At 40.5% G+C, this 18,747-nt stretch overlaps 1 protein-coding gene across 1 annotated transcript in view; it reads right to left on the reverse strand.

Moving 5' to 3' along the window:
- Positions 1–5,787: 5,787 nt before the first annotated feature.
- Positions 5,788–18,747, reverse strand: part of ppp1r16b (protein phosphatase 1, regulatory subunit 16B) — a 120,938-nt gene continuing 107,978 nt past the window's right edge. Inside the window, exons 7-11 of the mRNA XM_074674953.1 lie at positions 11,981–12,106; positions 11,777–11,852; positions 11,279–11,408; positions 10,858–11,005; positions 5,788–10,184 (exon numbers count right to left, since the gene is read on the reverse strand). Of these exons, the coding sequence (XP_074531054.1) occupies positions 9,714–10,184; positions 10,858–11,005; positions 11,279–11,408; positions 11,777–11,852; positions 11,981–12,106 (951 nt within the window). The 3' untranslated portion in view covers positions 5,788–9,713. The remainder of the gene's footprint in view (positions 10,185–10,857; positions 11,006–11,278; positions 11,409–11,776; positions 11,853–11,980; positions 12,107–18,747) is intronic.

The following is an 18,747-nucleotide window of genomic DNA, read 5'->3' on the forward strand; positions in this document are numbered from 1 at the left end:
AGTGACAGCAAAGAATCAAAGCGGGAAATGAAAACAAAACAAGTCAAGAACAGCTAAAATGCTTTTTTTTTCTTTGAACTTCATGTTTCTGTTTGCTGGGACAGTAAAAATTAAAAATCCCACATCTGGATAAGTTAACCCAGGACAAGCTTTAAAAGGAAGTAGTGGTAAAGCACAAGATCAGAAACTTTGTTCTTCATTCACTTCAGTGTGAGAGAGCGCAGCATTGTTCCTCATAACACCTCATTGTTATCAAGAGGGAGAGAATGCTGAACAGTGTTGTGGTTGTTGTGGCATCATGGGACCTGTTTTCAGATTCACATTTGGAAATCTTCCCTTTGGCATTTGGACTTTTTCTTACAGCCAAAAAATGCATAAACAAAAAAGAGGTAGAAAGTCAAAGAAAGCAGTGAGCGTGAAGAGGAGGTGAGATAAAGACGAGGGTGGATGTTTGGCAGGAAGCCACGGATAAAAATGGCGCCATCAGCGCAGCAGCAGAGCCTCTGACCTTTACTGTGCAAAGATCAACATGTGGGCAGGTTTTGAATAGCTCCTTATTGTAATTTTATTTTTTTTGCAAAATTATAGGAATATATGATTAAATATTCAACTCAATACAGTATAACTAAATATATTAAAAAACTATACATCAAAAAAAGCAGAGAATGAACATACTTCTCATTTCTTTTCCTCCCAGAGGAAACAGCTGAGAGCGCTTTTTTTTTTTTTACAGCTAAATTTAGTGGCACGCTGCATTTTGTGGTTACTCTTTCACACAGAGTGAGTTTTTCTTTGAACTTCATTGTGTAATACTCTCAATCTAACAAACATTTAGATGATGGAAATAGTGAACAGATGGTAGGGGAGACACTTTATGCTGCTAAGACAGCAGCTGGGATGTTACTACAGGTTCAATTTAATTCCAAAGTTACTTTGATGAGGAGGATATTTGATTGTCATATAAAGCACCAAATTTTCCTCCATCACAGCAGCCTTAAAAGATCACTTAAAAAACAAATTACAAGTTGTTAAAATGTAACTTTACATTACAATCACATAAGACAGTGCCCTTCAGTTTACAATTTAACTGATTTTGCTTGTAGGAAGTTTAATTTACTGTTCAGAACGTGGTGTGAGTAGCAGCAACGACAGCTAGCTGTTGTAAATGAACACAGCATGGACAGATTCAAAGAGTAGTGGTGTGTGTCGTACTGCTTGAGCCGTAATTGCTCTGCTGCAAACTCATCATGTAGTCAAGCCAAGACAAACACAGCTACTGTTGATGATTCACATTGTTCTCTGATAACTCAACATCTTCAGAAAAGGTGCAGGGAGGTGGAGACACGCGTGGTTGTGTATTTAACCCACTTTACAGGTGTAGGTGATTCTCAAGGAAGAGTCACAACTTTCACCGACTCATTTAGAAAACCAGTTTATCAGGTTTATTTACACAAGTATTACTGAGTGTTTGTTTAACATTTACTTTGCAACAGAATTTACTTTTTATAGGCTCAGTCAGAGGCAGCTGGAGGCATGGCAAGAAAATTTTGAATTCTGGATTAGGAAGCCATCACAAACACTCAAAGTCACAATCTCAACACGAAAAAGGAATCAACAAATCTAAAGAAATACACAAAGAGCCGATATAGATAAACAGATGGTTGAGTAGGCAAGTAAAGGAAAATGACAGATCATGTGGTATTGGCCTTTTTCTCTTCTATCAAAGTTACTGAGTTCATCATGTCAGCAGCTAGCAGGGTGTAAACCACACATGGCCTTTACAGATGCTAACACAAAGGAGCAGTGTGCTGCACAGAAACTGCTGTGGACATCTTACACTGCTGTGACTATAACCACCATTCTCAATGTTAAAATCTCAAAGATCTTTATGTTGTTTATTTTGTTTGCATCCAGAATGTAAACCATGACTGCAACTGTATATATTTTTTTGTTTTACCCCCAGTACCCAGACATCCAAACAGTGCTGCCTTTGTCAACACTTCAGTCAAAGTGACCTTGTTTACTCTGTGGGTGAATAAGGAGACTTGGTGTGCTGGCAGAGAGCAGAACAATGTTGCTTCCCACACTCCTGCTGGGTGACTGGAACAAGTTAACTTATGGTAGGCACTGTTTTTGAAGAGCTGGCGTGATCATTGGTCAGTGTTTACGGTAGTACAACAAATACAAGACTTCTCAAAGGTTGAATTACCTAATGACATGGTTTTTCATACATATTATGTTGACATATTTGCCAAAAGATAGTGAACTTAACAGACATCTGTTTGACTATTTTAATATGGCGTATAATAAGTTATTCAACTCTTAATAGTCATTGACTTATTTAAAAGAGATGTGTACAGAAAAGCTTCTTCCTGTTTACATCTTGATATTGTATCTACACCCTAAGGAAATTATACTTTGTTGAGGTATGATGCATTTTTGGACCCCAGTGGAGCAATAAGTGGAAGAACGGTTTTTAAAGTTTTGTATTAAAGAAGGAGGATGTTATGTTGGCGCAGCTGTGTAGCTTAAACACTCAACATTTTGATGAATATTTCAGATACATCCTTCAGGATTAAAGCGACAGTACATGTTTCGCACTGATAAGGCGTCTCATGTCAGGGGGTTGGTAAGTGACTTGTCTGAGTTTAAATCGATAGACTTTTGACAGTAGTAGGACAGACAGATATCGACTCTCTCCTTGTGATGTCTTAAATCCAGGTCACACAGGACACTGGAGCTCTGTTAAATCCAGCAGATCCTGGGAAACAGGGAGAAGTTCTGACCCATTGGACCATCCCTCCATCTGTCCGCTCTTTTGTGCAGCTTTTTTCTCCGTCTTCAAAAAGCTGGCAGGTTGGTCAATAGAGCAGCGTCCTCACAGCGTCGGCCTGCTTTCACTCCACGTCTCATTTGCATGCAGTTTTCTTTCCATCCATCCATCAGTCCTTAAAAAACTCTCTGGCTCTGGTTCAGCTTTATCCTCCTCTGCTCCTCACTGCCTCCATCAGCACTCCTCCAGTTTTGTGTCCAGCATGGTGGTCAGTATGTGTCTGTATGCTCTTCCTGGCTCCGGTCCACTTCACCCTTCACTGAAGAGGACTGAAGGACTGGGACTGAAGCCAGCTGGCGTGGATTCACTGTAGGCTCAGGCACAATAGCAAAGCCAAGGCACGCAGAGGAGGTTAATGCAGTCCTGATCATGTGCTCTCAGCTCCATTGTCCTCCTCTTTGTCTATATGCTTTAGACATACTGAGCGTGCACAGAGGGGGAGTCACATGAAAGGCAGGTTTCTCCTACGTTTGCTAAGGACACGAGACTGTAACACAGACATTTGATATGCTTTAAGTATTTTCACCTTCTTTTGGGAGCTGCCATGTTGTCCTATAGCTTGTTTTTTCAAATCCCTGAGCTGACATTGAAGGAGGAGGGTGCAGTTTTATGATAGTCCTGGAAAGTCCATGCACTGATAAACATACTCATAAATGATAGACTGCCATATCTAAATCAACACTGAAAAAACAAACATGTCAGGCAGAGGCTTTTGTTTTTAACTGTTGCAGAATACAAAGCAGAGAGTACAGTTTGTTAGAGTGGCAGGAAATTGGGACAAGTCATATCCAGAAGCCCCCAAACTATAACTTAGAATAAACTTTGAAAAACACGTTACTTTCTCCCAACTGTCTCCTTTACTTGTCTCCATAACCCAACTGCTTCTCATCTGAGCAATGACTTCTGAGCAGCCTGGTGAGAAACACTGACCCTGCCGACCCCGCAGACAGTGGATGAGAGGAAGAAGTTGAGAAAGAGAGAGCAGGGGGAAATAAAAACAAAGAATCATTGAGGGACGCAGCTGATGCCGGGCCAGGACCCTGACAGCTGTGTGCTGAAGGACAGTCCGGCCTCTGCCTGTTTCAGATCAGAGAGGAGCTGCAGAAGTAGGGCAGAGAAAGCAGACGTCGCAGGGTGAAGGAAAATGTTGGCGACCTTCATACAGCAGGAAAACGTGACCTGAATATGTTGTGTTTGTCTGACTTCAGCAAGAAAGTGTCTGAATATGTTTTAGAGGAAAGGATGTTAGTTTGGAGGATTGGCTACAGTGGAAAACTTTCCTTTCACGGCACTGGAGCTCATTGTCAATTCCACTATTTCAAAACAGAGTTCAACTTTTTTTTTCTGCAAAGCTTTGATAAAAAAGAACGCTTTATAAAAAAAGAGTGTTTTCTGTTATAATGTGTGGTTGAGCAATGATAATTAGCGAGCACGTTAGCTGTTGGCTGTTATATGACGCTGATTTAACATGGCAATCAATTGATCAATCTTTATTCATAGCGCCAAATCATAACAAACGTTATTGCAAGGCACTTTCCAAAAACATTAATTGATCGAGACCCGTTACCATTAATAGAATTTTATTTGCAGGAACCTAACATCATGACAAGATGAGAGGTCTTATCTCATCTTAACCCATTATGAGTACAGGACTTAGGAGACAGAGAGACAGACACAGTCACGGTGTTGTAGCAATGGTTATGGTGAAACTGTGGGGCTACAGCAACAACATGGTGGTTGTTGTCTTTCATTTGATAAGATACAACACAAGATAATAATAGTGACTGATGACGTTGGCTTGGTGACATGTTGGATGTCTGTCCATATAAGCCTTTAAAAGGCTTTTAAAAAGGTGTTAGATCTTTTTTTTTTCCTTAGGCACTGATATGTAAAAAAATATATATATAAAAAAAAACTTTTCACCAGCACATGATCACAAGGGGGCAGCAGTAACAGTGACAACTACACTGCCCAGCCAAAAAAAAGTTGCCACCATAGAAAAAAGGTCACACACACTGTAATATTTTGTTGGACCACTTTTAGCTTTGATAACGGCACACATTTGCTGTGGCATTGTTTTGTTAAGCTTCTGCAATGTCACAAGATTAATTTCCATCCAGTGTTGCATTGATTTTTCACCAAGATCTTCATTGAGGATGGTATAGTCTGACTGCTGTCAGTCAGCAATCAGTGAGGCTGACTGGAAAAAAAGGCTTCAGTTTGCTAGGGAGCATAAGGATTGGACTCTGGAGCAATGGAAGAAGGTCATGTGGTCTGATGAGTCCATATTGACACTGGTCTGGAGTGATGGGCGCATCAGAGTAAGAAGAGAGGCAGATGAAGTGATCACCCATCGTGCCTAGTGCCTACTGTCCAAGCCTGTGGGGGCAGTGCTATGATCAGGGGTCGCTGCAGTTGGTCAGGTCTAGGTTCAGCAACAGTCTGTGCTCAGAGAATGAGGTCAGCTGACTACCTGAATATACTGAATGACCAGGTTATTCCTGATGGCACAGACATATTCCAAGATGACAATGCCAGGATTCATCAGGCTCAAGTTGTAACCAGAGTCCTTGGGTTTGCCAATTTGGCTATCATCACCTGCTTTTTAAAATCTAGATTTGACAGAATTTGAACATAAGCAGCCAAGTTGGGACCATAATTGAACTGAGAGCTGTATGTAAGGAAAATCAAAACTGCCTGTAAGAGCATAAACTATAAAGGAAAGACTTCACTTAGGTATCAAATTAGTTGAGTTGCCTCCAGTTGGCCATTAAAGTGAATGATATATAAATAACATCTTCACTTTTTCCACCTTCAATCAATCAACAGTGCAGAATACAGATTCAGTGGACATGTGGTAAAATAAAAGTAAGCATCAAGTCTTTATTCAAGCCTTCTTGTGTTGAGTTTTACAGGGCAGTCGTATCAAAATTTTAAAAAAGGAGGAGACTGTGTAAAATTCTCAAAATATACAATTTATTCAAAATATGTTAATGCAACCATCAATATATTCCAGTAATTACAAAATCAGTAGTTTTTTTTTCTTTATCCTTACAGACAACAAGGCTCGCAGACAAACAGAAGCTTTGATCTGTAGAAACCATGAGAACACAGGGTACTTTTCAACAGGTGACCGTCCCTTTACGGCTAATACTGACCAGGTAGCAGTTAAAAACTACAACCCACTGGAATCAAATCGAATTAATAAGAAGGCAGATCTGAAATGTAATTGATTAAAGGGGCCAGGACAGACATGAAAACTAGTAACTCCAATGAATTTCCGTTGAGTCAAAACAGGATGATGTCACCGTTTTAGTTCTTAATACTGCTTCAAAAATAATAAGGAACCAGAAAAGGGGAAATGACAATATCTTCGACGGTGGCTTAATTTGTACTTAACATTTCAGCTGACCTTTGTACAAAAAGAAGTCATGCAGACATCTGTCACCGCAAAAAGCAAGGCCAAGGGGCTGGGGATGAAGGGTTACTTGTCATGAAGAAACCTGGACACATCCACGTTACAGATTTTAGACTGAAACAACTTAAAGGGTCTTCACAGAATCACAGTTTTACCCCCCTCAACAACCAAAACGTCTGCTCACACGGATCATTCTGTGGGTAAAAATCCTCAACAGTAACAACACACACGTGTAAATGCAGTTCATGGGAAGAGAGAAGAGAATACTGATACAAACATATTTACAAACGAAGCTGTACAAATATTTGACACTGTACAGTTGATGTTGTAGGGATACAGTGGTAGTTGCATTGTGGGTAATCACGATATAGACAAACAGAAAAGGTCTCAATGGGGGAGAAAGCCTTTCCCGAATGGTTCAAATGTCTTTAAAAGTTACTTTAGAAATGGTGGAAGACTCTTTGGCACTCACACAGAGATTAAAGGAGGAGTCAAACATTTTAGGAAATTACTTATTCTCTTTCTTGCCAAGGGTTGAGTGAGAAAACTGATACCACTTACATTTTTTAAACACGCAGAAAGCTGGTTGGCTTAGTTTTTTGTAGTTATGCTTTTCCTGCAGCCTGGAATCTGCAGCAGGAGAGTTTGGGTCTCTTTTAACGCCTTTAAAAACAGATTGGAGGCACTGGAGGAAGATAGATCAGGCTGTAGATGCTCTGATTGATGATTTACTGCTATGTGATCCAGGATTTTAACATGTTTGAAATGGTTATGTCTGATTTTGGGAACAACACTCTTGTAAAAGACATTTCATGGCTCTATGGGGCCCTCCAGTTTGGACAAATTTAAATAAGCTAATGCTTAAAAATAAAGCTCCAAATCATCCAAAAAGTTATCTTAGAGCAAAAAAAATGGCAGGTCTAAAAAGCACCACATGAACGCACTTTTTGGCAGCAGTGATACTCAGGAACCTCATTCTAACAGGTTAAAACCTCAAGCAAGACTAGACTCAAGTCAAGGCCACAAGTTTCAAAAACGAATATCCCTGCCTTGTTTTGTTTTTAAAAATACTTCTGTCCACATGCAGGGGGTAAATCTGCCAACAAGTGCAGCCGAGGCATGCTAAACCTATATTTGCCATTTCCAGATGTAAAACCTGTGCCAGCCAATCAGAATGAGCCCCGTCATTGAGCTGAGATGTTTGAGAATCTAAAACTCTGTTTACCCGCATCCACACGAAACTGTGTAACCAGAGTTTTCCAAAATCTTCACTTTGGCTGGAGTTTTCAGAAAACGTTGTTTTTAGTGACATATAGCTTCAGTTTAGTGTGGATGACAGGCCTATACATATATATGTGGTTTCCTGCTACGGGTGGACATAGCCTCAGACAGCTGTAGGGGAGTAAAACAGAGGGAAAAAGCAAAGGTAAGAAAAAACATCAATCAAAAAATTGTAGCTTGACATAATATGTCTACGTCAAAAGCCTTAAACACAGGGATGCCCTACTTCATCCAGACTCACTCTGTGGTTTTTAATCCAGCATGACTCATCTGCTGACCTGTAATCATCAACACAGTGAGTTATTTCAACATAACAAGTCCCAATCCAATGCATATTTTATGTAGAAGTATGTGTTATGGTATAAAAAGATTACTGGAGGGGATGCCGTATAACCTAGTGGTCGAGGTTGCGTGCCTCATTAGGCTGGCTTTAAAATGGGTTCAAATCCAACCTGTGGCCCCTGTTCAGCATGTCACTCCACACTCTCACCCTGTTTCCTGTCCTCTCCAAATAAAGCCAGAGAAACACCTTTAAGAAAAGACTGAATCTGTTGCGCAGGATTTGTTAATCCCAGGCTAAAGGCTTTATGCTGAGCTAAGCCAACCAGCTGCTAAAAACAGTGTAAAATCAAGACAGTGGTATCAGTTTACTCATGTAATACTCAGCAAAACAGCCAATAAGTGTATTTTCAAATTAATCAAATATTTTACTGAACTAAGCAAAGGAACTTCTTGTTTTGGTGATGCAAAGTTCATATTTCCTGTTGGACTCATGGTGCATTCAGGGACAGCTGACACAATGGTGCTGTCCCGCTACATACCAGCTCCATGGGTTATCCCATGGGTTAATATTTATAAAAAAAAAAAAGACGAGGCAAGCATAGAGTCTCATTCTATACTTACAGTTCATTACACAACATTTACAAGTTCTGTTCAAGAGACAAACACGGTGAGTGGAAGAAGACAGAGCCACATGATGGCCACCAGAGAAAAACAAAACAAACATGGACAAATAACACTGTTATTTGTAGTGACACAGGTCTGGAATATAGCAGGATGGCTTGTTGGTATGATTTAATAACATGTTCATTTAAGCACATGGGAACCTTTACTTCATTTCATGTGTTGAACGTTTGCTGTCAGAAGGTGCTCGGCTGGAAGACTTCCCAGCTCATCTCATATCGCATTCACACTCTCCACACACCATCCAAATAATAAATACACTCAACTTTAGGAACCGTAATATACTTTTTATACATAACATTAACTTCATAAATAAGGAAATGATCATCTTTAACCATGTTTTTGCTTAAATTATCTTAACCACAGAGCACAGACGTGGGTAACGCTTAAAACAGAGCATGATCTGTCAGTTCAGGTTTGACACGAGAGGACGGTGAAGTGAAGGATAATACTAACGCTCTACTTTTATCTGTGCTGATATCTCTGGCTGTACAAGTACACTTCCTGAATGTTTTAACACTGTTTATGGCGTTCCTTCCCTTTGCTTGTGCAGGCAGCATTTGAATATGAAAAGAGATATTGCTGATCTCTCGTTGCTACGTTTTGCTGTCGCTGATATGAAGATTAAGATAATAAAAAACATCTGGAGACACCTGTAACTTGATCCTGCTCACCTGAAAATGATAAAAATGGCAAAAAAGCAGAACAATGCGGTTTGACAACAACGTGAGTTTGTCCTGCAGAAACAGTTTCTTTAATCACGTGAAAACTGTCCATGTGTGGAAGGAAAAATGGACTCTTTTCTGTCTTCTTGTACCTTGATACTTTCTTTGACTCTCTGATTAAAAATGATCAACTCTTTCCTGGTGAAAAGTTTAAAAAGTGTCCACATGTTGATTCTCAAAGACAGCACAGCTGAAGTTAGAGCTTCTTTAACTCCTATTATCCATTTGGCATTTCTTATAGGGGGACTTCTCACTCCTTTACTCCAAAGAACATGAGGAAGGAAAACGTCTCACTGCTCCATACTTCAAACAAGTCTGCGTTTGGGGAGGGGGTCACATGACAGGAAGAAAAGGAGACCGACCATCTACTCGGGGGACAAAAAGGACGCTCAAAGATAGAAGATTCCACCACTCCTTCCATCAGTGCCGTCTTCACGCCCTTCCTCTCTGTGCAAACACTTCCTGTCCATTCAGCAGTCACATGACCAGAAGGCTACGACACGCAGCAGCAGGTCCGCGTCTTGGGCGGCTGCTCCTCTATCGGCTGTTTCAGTTTGAGCAGAGGCGGGTCGCCACTGGCCGGGGTGTAGTAAACAGCGCTGCCGTTGGAGGAGACCAGCGGCATGCGGGGGTCATCTGAGTTGATTTTGGCATCAGAGAAAGAGTCTGTGGAGCCGTTGCCGAGGTGACCGTTAAACAAAGGGTGATTCAAGAGTTTGGCGGCCGCCCTCTGTTTCTTGAGCTCGGACAGAGTCTGAGCGCGCTCTCTTGGCCAGGATTCCTCCTGGGTGGGCTGGGTGGAGATGACCCCAGACTTGTCGGACGATGGTGTGTTGCCGTTGGACGGTTGCGGCGGCACAGATGTGGTGGTGGAGATGAGGCCGTTCTGCTTGCCGTTGCCGTCTTTCAGGATGGTGGGCAGCTTGGGCTTGTCTGGCAGCTCCACAGCTACGGCCGGCTTGACCTGCGGGACATCAATAGAGATTAAGTTAATCCCTCTGTGAGACGTCTGTTCAGGAAGATGGATACACTGAGGTCAGACTCCAGTCAGGGGAGATCAGATTTCTTTGATCTGCTGCCAAAACTATCCAGCAAAAAAAGAAAGAAAGCTCAAGAGTTATTGCAACTATTAAAGGAAGTAATTAATCTTTGTTATTTGGGCTTTCTTAAGGCTGAAGTTCACAAAACGTGCTTCAGCTTTCTTCAAGTTCAGATCATTTCTTTTTTTATCTTTCTCTCTGATTGATGCAGTCAATGTGTAGCAGCTTAGCAGTGCTGCTAACAATGCTAACTCCAGGAGAGCAGCTCTTAGAGGGTGTAGCACTCGTCTCTCTGGGCTGTGTTTTTATCTTTCATTGAAGAGTTGTATTGGATCTCTATATTATTTGTAGTTTTGTGGCCATGGTTAAACTCCTGATGTGAAATTAGTGAGTGGATGATCATCTGCCTGATATTTAACACCTCTGTGCCTGGGCTGAAAACATCTCAGACTCTCAGATCTCATATCTTGCAGGTTATTTGCAGAGAGATAAAATTTCAGCATTAAAAGGAGGAAAATTCATAATTATAATGAAAAGAGTGGCAAAACATTAATAAAAAAATACGAGAACCTGGAAATGGTGAACCTTAAGACTCACATTAGCCACCTGAGTGTTCTCCTGGTCAGACTCTTTCTCCTTCTCGTCCTCCTCCTCCCTCCCTCCCCTCCACACGATGGCCTCTGTCTCATACTCTTTGCGACACAGGTTATGTCTGTCGGACAGGCTGGCTCGCCGCACAACTTTTCTGTAAACGCAAAGGAAGAAACAGCATTTTCTCAGCACATTTTGCCCCATGTGACACCTTTTTTGGAGTATTTGTCTCATACATTTTAAATTCTACATTTCATGATGAGGAGTAATGAACTGCTCATCTAACAGAGTTTAAAAAGAGCTGATTCAGGAAATCTACACAAAAGACAGATTTTCAAACAACGCCAAAACCAATACCAATGCTATACAGCCAACCCTAACTATCTTGTGCAGTACCAGTTACAGTCCAGCAGATGTCAGCACTTACCCACGACTCCCTGCGCTGGACGTTCGCCTGCACAGTGAGGTCTTGTGTTTGAGCTGCGACTTCATTATGATGTCGTGTTTGTGTTTTAGGTCGAGCAGGATGGCTCTGAACTCCTCGTCTTCACACAGATCTGAGAAATTAAGAGAGAGGAGGACATAAAATGGATGTTTATACTCTGGATATGGTCTTGAGACAACAAAAGTATTTGTTTGCATTTTTATTTCTCTCGCAGATACTCTCACTCATACTACTGATCCTCATAGGTTGTAAAATGTGTAAAAGATTCCAAAATATAAAAAGTGCCATAAGTAGTTTTGCCCACAAAGGTTTAAACTGTTCTTTATTTTTTTATTCAAATCCTGTTGCAGCAAATCTTAAGTTTGCATTCAGTAAACAGACTGGAAATAGCCCTGCTGGGCTGAGATGTGTTGTTTTCTTAGCCCCCCACCAGGTGTATTGATAAGTGTGAGAGTGAGGAGCACCGGGGTGTTAATGTACCGATAGGGGTCTCTTCTAGGAAAGTCTTGGCGTTGAGACTGGCTCCATGAGACACCAGCAGCTCGGCCACATGCATCTGAAACAACAACAGCAGCAAATTATGTTAATGGTTTGGAGACCTTTATGTTTGTGTGTGTGTGTGTGTGTGTGTGTGTGTGTGTGTGTGTGGTTTTCCATTTCCTGTTTCCTGTTGTGTTACCTCACCTGACCCCAGCAGGCTGCAGCGTGGAGAGGCTGCCATCCATCTGAGTCTCTCAGGTCCATGCGGGCTCCCCCCTCCAGGAGCAGCTCTGCAGCCTGCACGTAGCCGTTTGCTGCTGCGATGTGGAGCTGCAAGGACAGAGCAGGGACCAGGGTTACATGTGTACCGTGCAATGAACTTGTGGATATGCTGTGTGTAGATTTTGTACAAAAGACACTTTAATGACGCTACACCTGCAGAACTTAGAAGTTCTCATCCAGTAATGTGAGGTCATAGCAGAGTAAAATGCTGTGCCAGCTGAGGGGGTGCTGGATTCTGCTGGAGCAGCTCTCTGCAGTTTGGACGGTATACTGAGTAACAGTCATTAAGAGATATAAAGTGATCCTGCTGGCCTGAGATAATCCACTCTGCAGGTCACAAACCCACTGTATGAGGAAACACTTACACAAAGAGCTGATGAGAGTAAACATCTATTTTTCATTTCTATTCAAACAGATTACTCATGTCAGTCCTTACATGGTCCCTCATTTATACCTATGGACTGAACCTGGTATAAAAAGGATCGATGGGGTTTGTTCTGAATCATCCACTGTGGGCACAGTCTTTTCTCTGAACCCAACAAACTGTTTTCATCCAAACATTGTTTGGACTGAAAACTTTTTGCTTTGTTCGAGTGAAAACCTCAAAATTTCCAATCATGCGAGAGATATTTGGCTGTTTTTGATGGGAAAGCAAATAAAACTTCCATTACCAAGAGTTCACAGAGCCACAGACTTCAATCCCAAATTTCCTGTTTTGACTATTCAACATTCAAAAAACCCCCAAAGATTTTCAATGCACTCTGACAGGAGACAAAGAAACTTGCTCTATATTTACTTTTTAGAAGCTATTACTTTTTCATTTTTACAGAATTGCTTGAAAAAAATGACTAAAAGCAGCAAGTAGCCTCACATGAAAAATATACATGTGAGATCTGGATTCTATTAGCCTTAACTTTATACTTGATATAAAAACAAAAGGGAAAACACGGTCCAGGCTTTACATTGTGCTTTTTGTAAGTGTAATATTTCAAGTTTTCAGAAACTTTTAGGTACGTGCAGTGAAGGGTTAACTGTTGCACATAATGAGTTTTCTCCTGGCCTGAATTTGACCATGAACCTGTCTGAAGAATGTAAACACAACTTAAAGCCAGCCTTCATTAAATCTGTAGCTTAAACATCACCTGCTGATTCCCTCATGCAGAGTTATTTGATTGATGTGTCAGTCATTTCACACTTTACTCAAACTAACAGCTGGAAACACAGCAAGAAGAGAAACACACAAACTAACAGATCATATTGATCCTCAGGCAGATATTCAGATCTTCTTTATGTAGTGAAGGACAATCACAGTCCAGAGCACTGCAGGGGTTCAGATAAACGCACCTGATATGATTATTTTGTAGTGACTCGCTGAATAGGATTAAACCTACCACAGCAGGAGGAACCAAAAAGACTAAAGAAACCTGACTTTAAAGAAGGCCCAAGGACTCATGTTGAAACAGGAAGAGTGAAGACACTACAGTATCCAAAATCCAATTAGATATGTTTGAAAAACAACCCACAGTAAATGAATCTACAGAGAAGCATCACTTCAGAAATACAGGATCACTTTTTTAACGGCCTCTGATCTCTGTGTACCCAACGTGTAATAGAGGATGTTCATCTGAGCTGCTTCAATAAGGAGATGATTTTAAAGCATTTGAGGTTGTGTGGTGTTAAGTTTTATTATTTCCTGGAAGGCTCAGCTCTGTCTGCTTTCCATTTCTGCCACGGTGGATGAGATGCGACACACCACTGCTTTTCAGGACTCTGCAGTATATGATTTAAAAAAAAACAGCCCCTTTACAAACACAAGCCTACTCACCGACGCTGTTTTCAACATTTTTAAAGGAGCTGGGGAGAAGTACTGAGTTTGAAAATAGCTGTATTCGCCTTTTTTATGCAGCCTGATATGCTGCCTCCATCACAAGTTTAGAAGTTAAGAAGTTGGAAAGCTGAGTTAAGAGGCCACGAAACACCAGCATAAGTGCATGTGAGCCAGACATGAGTCCGGACCTGATTCTGAATTCAGAAAGGCACACACTGAATGGGGGGTGAATTTTTTCTAACTCAGCAGTTCAGAGGATATTAAGATTGCTAACTCGCCCAATCAGAGGCAGTAGCTGTACTCGAAGTCCTTGTTACTTCCAATATGGTCTGGATAGCGGATTTGCTTCAAAAATCTGTTTCAGAAACAGACGAGTGACGTCAGGGAGACTACATCCATTAATTATACAGTCTAAGGTTTTGAACTACACTGACTTCCGTGATCCTCCTTCATCTTATCCATTTAAGTCAAACCTCTGCAACCCATCAAAATAAAATAAATGCCAGGATGTCAGTCTTGATCAAAAAAGTCCATTTTAGTCCACATTCCTGAAGTTTTTTGAAGATATTTTAAACCTTGTCCCTCCACACCCAGGCAGCAGATACACACTGGAGGTGTAGCTATCTATTACTGTTCTGCTTGAGGGAGGAGGCACTTATGATTTAGCAGCAAAGATCTTAATTACAAATATGATTTCATTTTTACCTGTATTTGTTAATTTCCTTCACTCATACATAAAAACCTTGAAGTGGGACCAAACAAGCTAATCAAGCTTGCTGAGAGGAGGTGGTCTCAGCTTGCTTTCAGTCAAACCCTGAAGTGGTTTGTTTGAGTGAGCATGCAGCAGCTGCAGACAGTCAGTGTTGCTAACTCCTCAGAAAGTAAAGTTAGCTGTACTAGAAGTCGCTAAAAGTCCCCATCACCTAATTTGCATAACTAGACATTAGTAAAGCCAACCAAACAAAGGTTGATTTTGAGTAGAAACATCACTTTAACAGCGTCTAAAAACAGTTCTGCTGTACCAGATGCTGTAGATCAAACAGCTGTGGTTTTCATTTGCAGTCTTGACCCGTCAGTCCCTAAAAGTCTTCAATAGCACCAGAAAAGTGGCTAGATTTGTTGTTAACAGCTTTTTTGCAAAAAATGTAGCGAGAAAAGTCTGAATTCTTGCCAAATAAGGTGACAAAGTCTCTAAAGTTGGTAACACTGCAGAAAGCCACTCACTTATCACATGAGTAATGGTAAGCTAGTCATAACAAGGTGAGTTTAACAACTACGAGGTCATTTCAGTTTCAAAGCTTAATGTTAATTGCTACCAGGACTTACTGTCAATGGTTTAACATAAGCATAAGAGTTACTATTTAGCAAAATCTACTGATTTAACCACTGTCTAAGTTTAGAGATTAACTGAAAGTTTAAATTAAGTCTAGCTTGTTTTGGAAAATTACGCAGACTGGGGTTTCACTGTGTCTTGGCAGTCTCTGCAGGGCAATTAAAGCTCTTCTTATTCTTGATGGAAGTTTGTTACCTTTTATATTTTTGTGTGCTGCATCAAACATTAAAAAAAAAAAAGTAAATAAAGGTTCATTTGGTTTGATATCGGATATCACAGTTAGACAATTCTTGCAACAGATCAGTGTGATTTCTGTTTTTAGCTTAGCCCCCTGAAGTCCAACTGTTAAACTACTTATCAGAGATAAATACTTTTTGTTGTTGAATATTCAAAACAGCCAGAAATCATCATCAAAAATGGAAAAGAAAACTGGAAACTGGAGAGAAAATATCATCAAAGTGGAGGGCTTATTTTAAAACTAAAATGGAAAAAAGTCACTTTTCTGAAAGACTATTTATTTAGTTTCTTTCCTGAAGAGTGTGATGTTTTCATTGCCCCTTTGAATTTCTGTGCTGCCACCAAAAAGCCTCTTTATCAACCTCCAAGACTCTAGACACATTTTTTATTGCAGCAAAAGAATGACTGAATAGAGGAAAATATATTAGCCAGAAAAAGTTTCCTTCAGTCAGAGTTAGTTACACCAAAGGTCAGTTTCCTTATTTTTCTCCTTCTTTGTTGGAGGGACTGATCATTTGTTTGCATCATAGTTTGATCGGCAATAAAAACAGATGAGTATCCGTCTTCCGGCAGATCAAAACTAGAGCAGAGGATATATTTTAGCAGAAAACAAAAGATAAGCCTTAGATAACTCCCTGCCAGCTCCAGCTCCAGCTCTCTTCCTCAGGTCTCTGCCAGCAGTTTTAATAAGGCATGCTCCAGTTTGCTTCATCATGCTCGAATAGAGATTAACATGACGCGGACAGCAGAGGGACAAGCAGCTCAATCAGACAATCTGTGGTAAGACTTTAAAGCTTAACAGGGTTATTTTAGGCTACTACCATGAAATGTTCCCTGGCTATTTTCATCCTGTGATCTGTCACTGAGTTTCTACAGCATAGTTTAATCCCTGATACATAATGAAGACTTGTGAAATAAACAAAGTGTGATGACTTCATTTGATTCTCTTCATCAAAAATACCCAAACCAATAAATAATCCACAGAGAAGCATGAGAGGCTATATTAAAAAGGTATTCAAGTATCATCCTAATAACTGTCAGACTATTTTTAATTTATTTAACAAGAAGTGAAAGTAAACCAAACTAAGTGATGGGCATTCATATTCAACGGCACAGTTTACCTATTAATCATGCAACAAAGATCTGGTGACATTAGGTTTGACAACAAAGGCACAAGCTACACCAGGAATGATTAATTATCCCTCCAGTGCCAGTCTGACACGGGTACATGAGCAAATCTGATGAGGCCTTCAGCGTCCCAGCGGTCTCTTTGGTACCCAGGTGCAGCAGGTGTGGTATGAGGTGGTGCTTATGCGTGTATGGGAAGTGCTACATGATCTTAGCTTCAAGCATGCACAGCTGGATCAGACAAAGTGGGTGACTACGATGCGCTACATAAATCACTTGTGATGTGGTCACAGAGCTCAAGTACATTTGTAGCACTGTAAGGTTTCCATTTTGTTCAGTAGTTTGTAAATTTCCAAACCTAGACTGTAGAAAACAATGAATGACATGCTGGCTCTTTAAAAATGAAGCCAAAATATGTGAAGCTCCTGCTAAATTGCCCACCCCCTCCATGTAATCATATCGGACATGGGTCAGTCTATTAGATTAAAATATATGTCCGATTTTCCTTCATTATGCTAATTATGTGTGTCGTTTCATTTTTTAATAAGACCTTAATTTCTGATTACTTATTTTATGCTATAAATAGGCGTTAAATCCTGTGATTGACAGCTCTATTGATGAGTGCAGCTCCTGCACTGCTTTATGATTAGCAGAATGGAGAAGGAAAGCAAAGAGAAAACATGGTGAATGCCCAGAAAAGAGTCACTGAAGTGTCCAGTTCTGTCCTCAAGCATACACAAGAATTTGTTCTGCTGAAGTCTGTGCCGACCATAAACTGTATAAAGAGTGGAGCTGGGTGACAAAAATAATATATATTTTTTTTTCTTTTGAGAGTCTATTCACTTCTTAACTCTACCTGCTGACAAATTTTACAATCCCCGGAAAAAATACACGAGAACTGCAGATGACAATCATCGTTAAACATTAGGTGAAGCCTCGTTTTTAACCTTGTATAACTAATGAAAACTAAACTTTCCAGAAAAAAGGACTTGAATACAAGACAGACAAATGATATCTTCAAATCACCACAACAGCCAGATGTGAGAAACATTTCTATGAGGAGTATCAATTTTTTAAAGCTTGACCACAGCCCATCTGGAATGGCTGGAAAGCCAGATTTTTTAACCTATACTGCATCCAGCCACTAGGCGGAGCAGTTTTTGAGGAGACTTCACTTCAAGCCGAGCAAGCAGTGGGTGAAATGTGTGTTTTGGTTAGTGCAAGGGGCAGGAGGTGGATCCTGCAGCTCTGTTTGTGGTTCCCTCACCAGTACAAATGTGCAACATGTAAGACCTTTTAGTGAGGATTAGGCTTCATTTTTGTACATGGCACACCATCCATCTTTATGTACAGTCAATGTACTAAGTCCAGTTGGGGGAAGCATAACTGCCAGGCTATGTTTGATTCCCGAATATACCAGGCATACAGATCTACTAGTGTATTTCACCACCATAGGATGCAACATGTATGTGCAGTCCAGAGAGCTCAGATGTGTATTTCATATGGTAGTCTGAATAATCTACAGTCCACGTCAAATTCTAAAACTGTTTTGTTGATTTTGTTGTTCGCTGTTTCATCCTTGATCTGATTCAGGTCAAATTTATTCATAAGGTGTAGACTCACAAATATTCACCCCACAGGACCCCACAATCTGTAAAAAGTTACCTGTGCTTATGTATACTTCAAGGTGTATTCCAGCCCTCTTCATACAGATTTTTAAGTATGTATGCAGGTTTATTCAGCACTCAGAAACAGATCACATTTTTATCTTCAGGGCATTATAAAGTCACACAGCTGATTAAACCTTTCAGAGGATCATAAAGATCTCCTTACAGCCTGATTAGTGTTGAAGGTTTCATAGCCTCATAAAGCAGCTTTACCGAACGTAAAATCATTAACAGGTGCATCTATAATCATAAATGTCATCAGCATATTCATGAACTTTTTCCTTTTTCCCCTTTAACTCCATTTCTAAGATACCTGGTAGTTTGTGTGTTTCTGTGGCTTTTCTGTGTTGGGCAATGTAACATTATTACTTACAGAGTTTGGATTGGATTGTGACCAGGCATTTTGGTCTGACCATACACTGATAAAAGTCTCTGATCTATAACAACTTTCATGCACGCGGGCAGTGTGCAAGCTCCATGAATGTCAGTCAAATCA

Source organism: Halichoeres trimaculatus, unplaced genomic scaffold (genome assembly GCF_033239565.1).
Source record: "Halichoeres trimaculatus isolate MK-OKI-2021-1 unplaced genomic scaffold, fHalTri1.1 fHalTri1_scaffold_1, whole genome shotgun sequence".
In the NCBI taxonomy this organism is placed as follows: domain Eukaryota; kingdom Metazoa; phylum Chordata; class Actinopteri; order Labriformes; family Labridae; genus Halichoeres; species Halichoeres trimaculatus.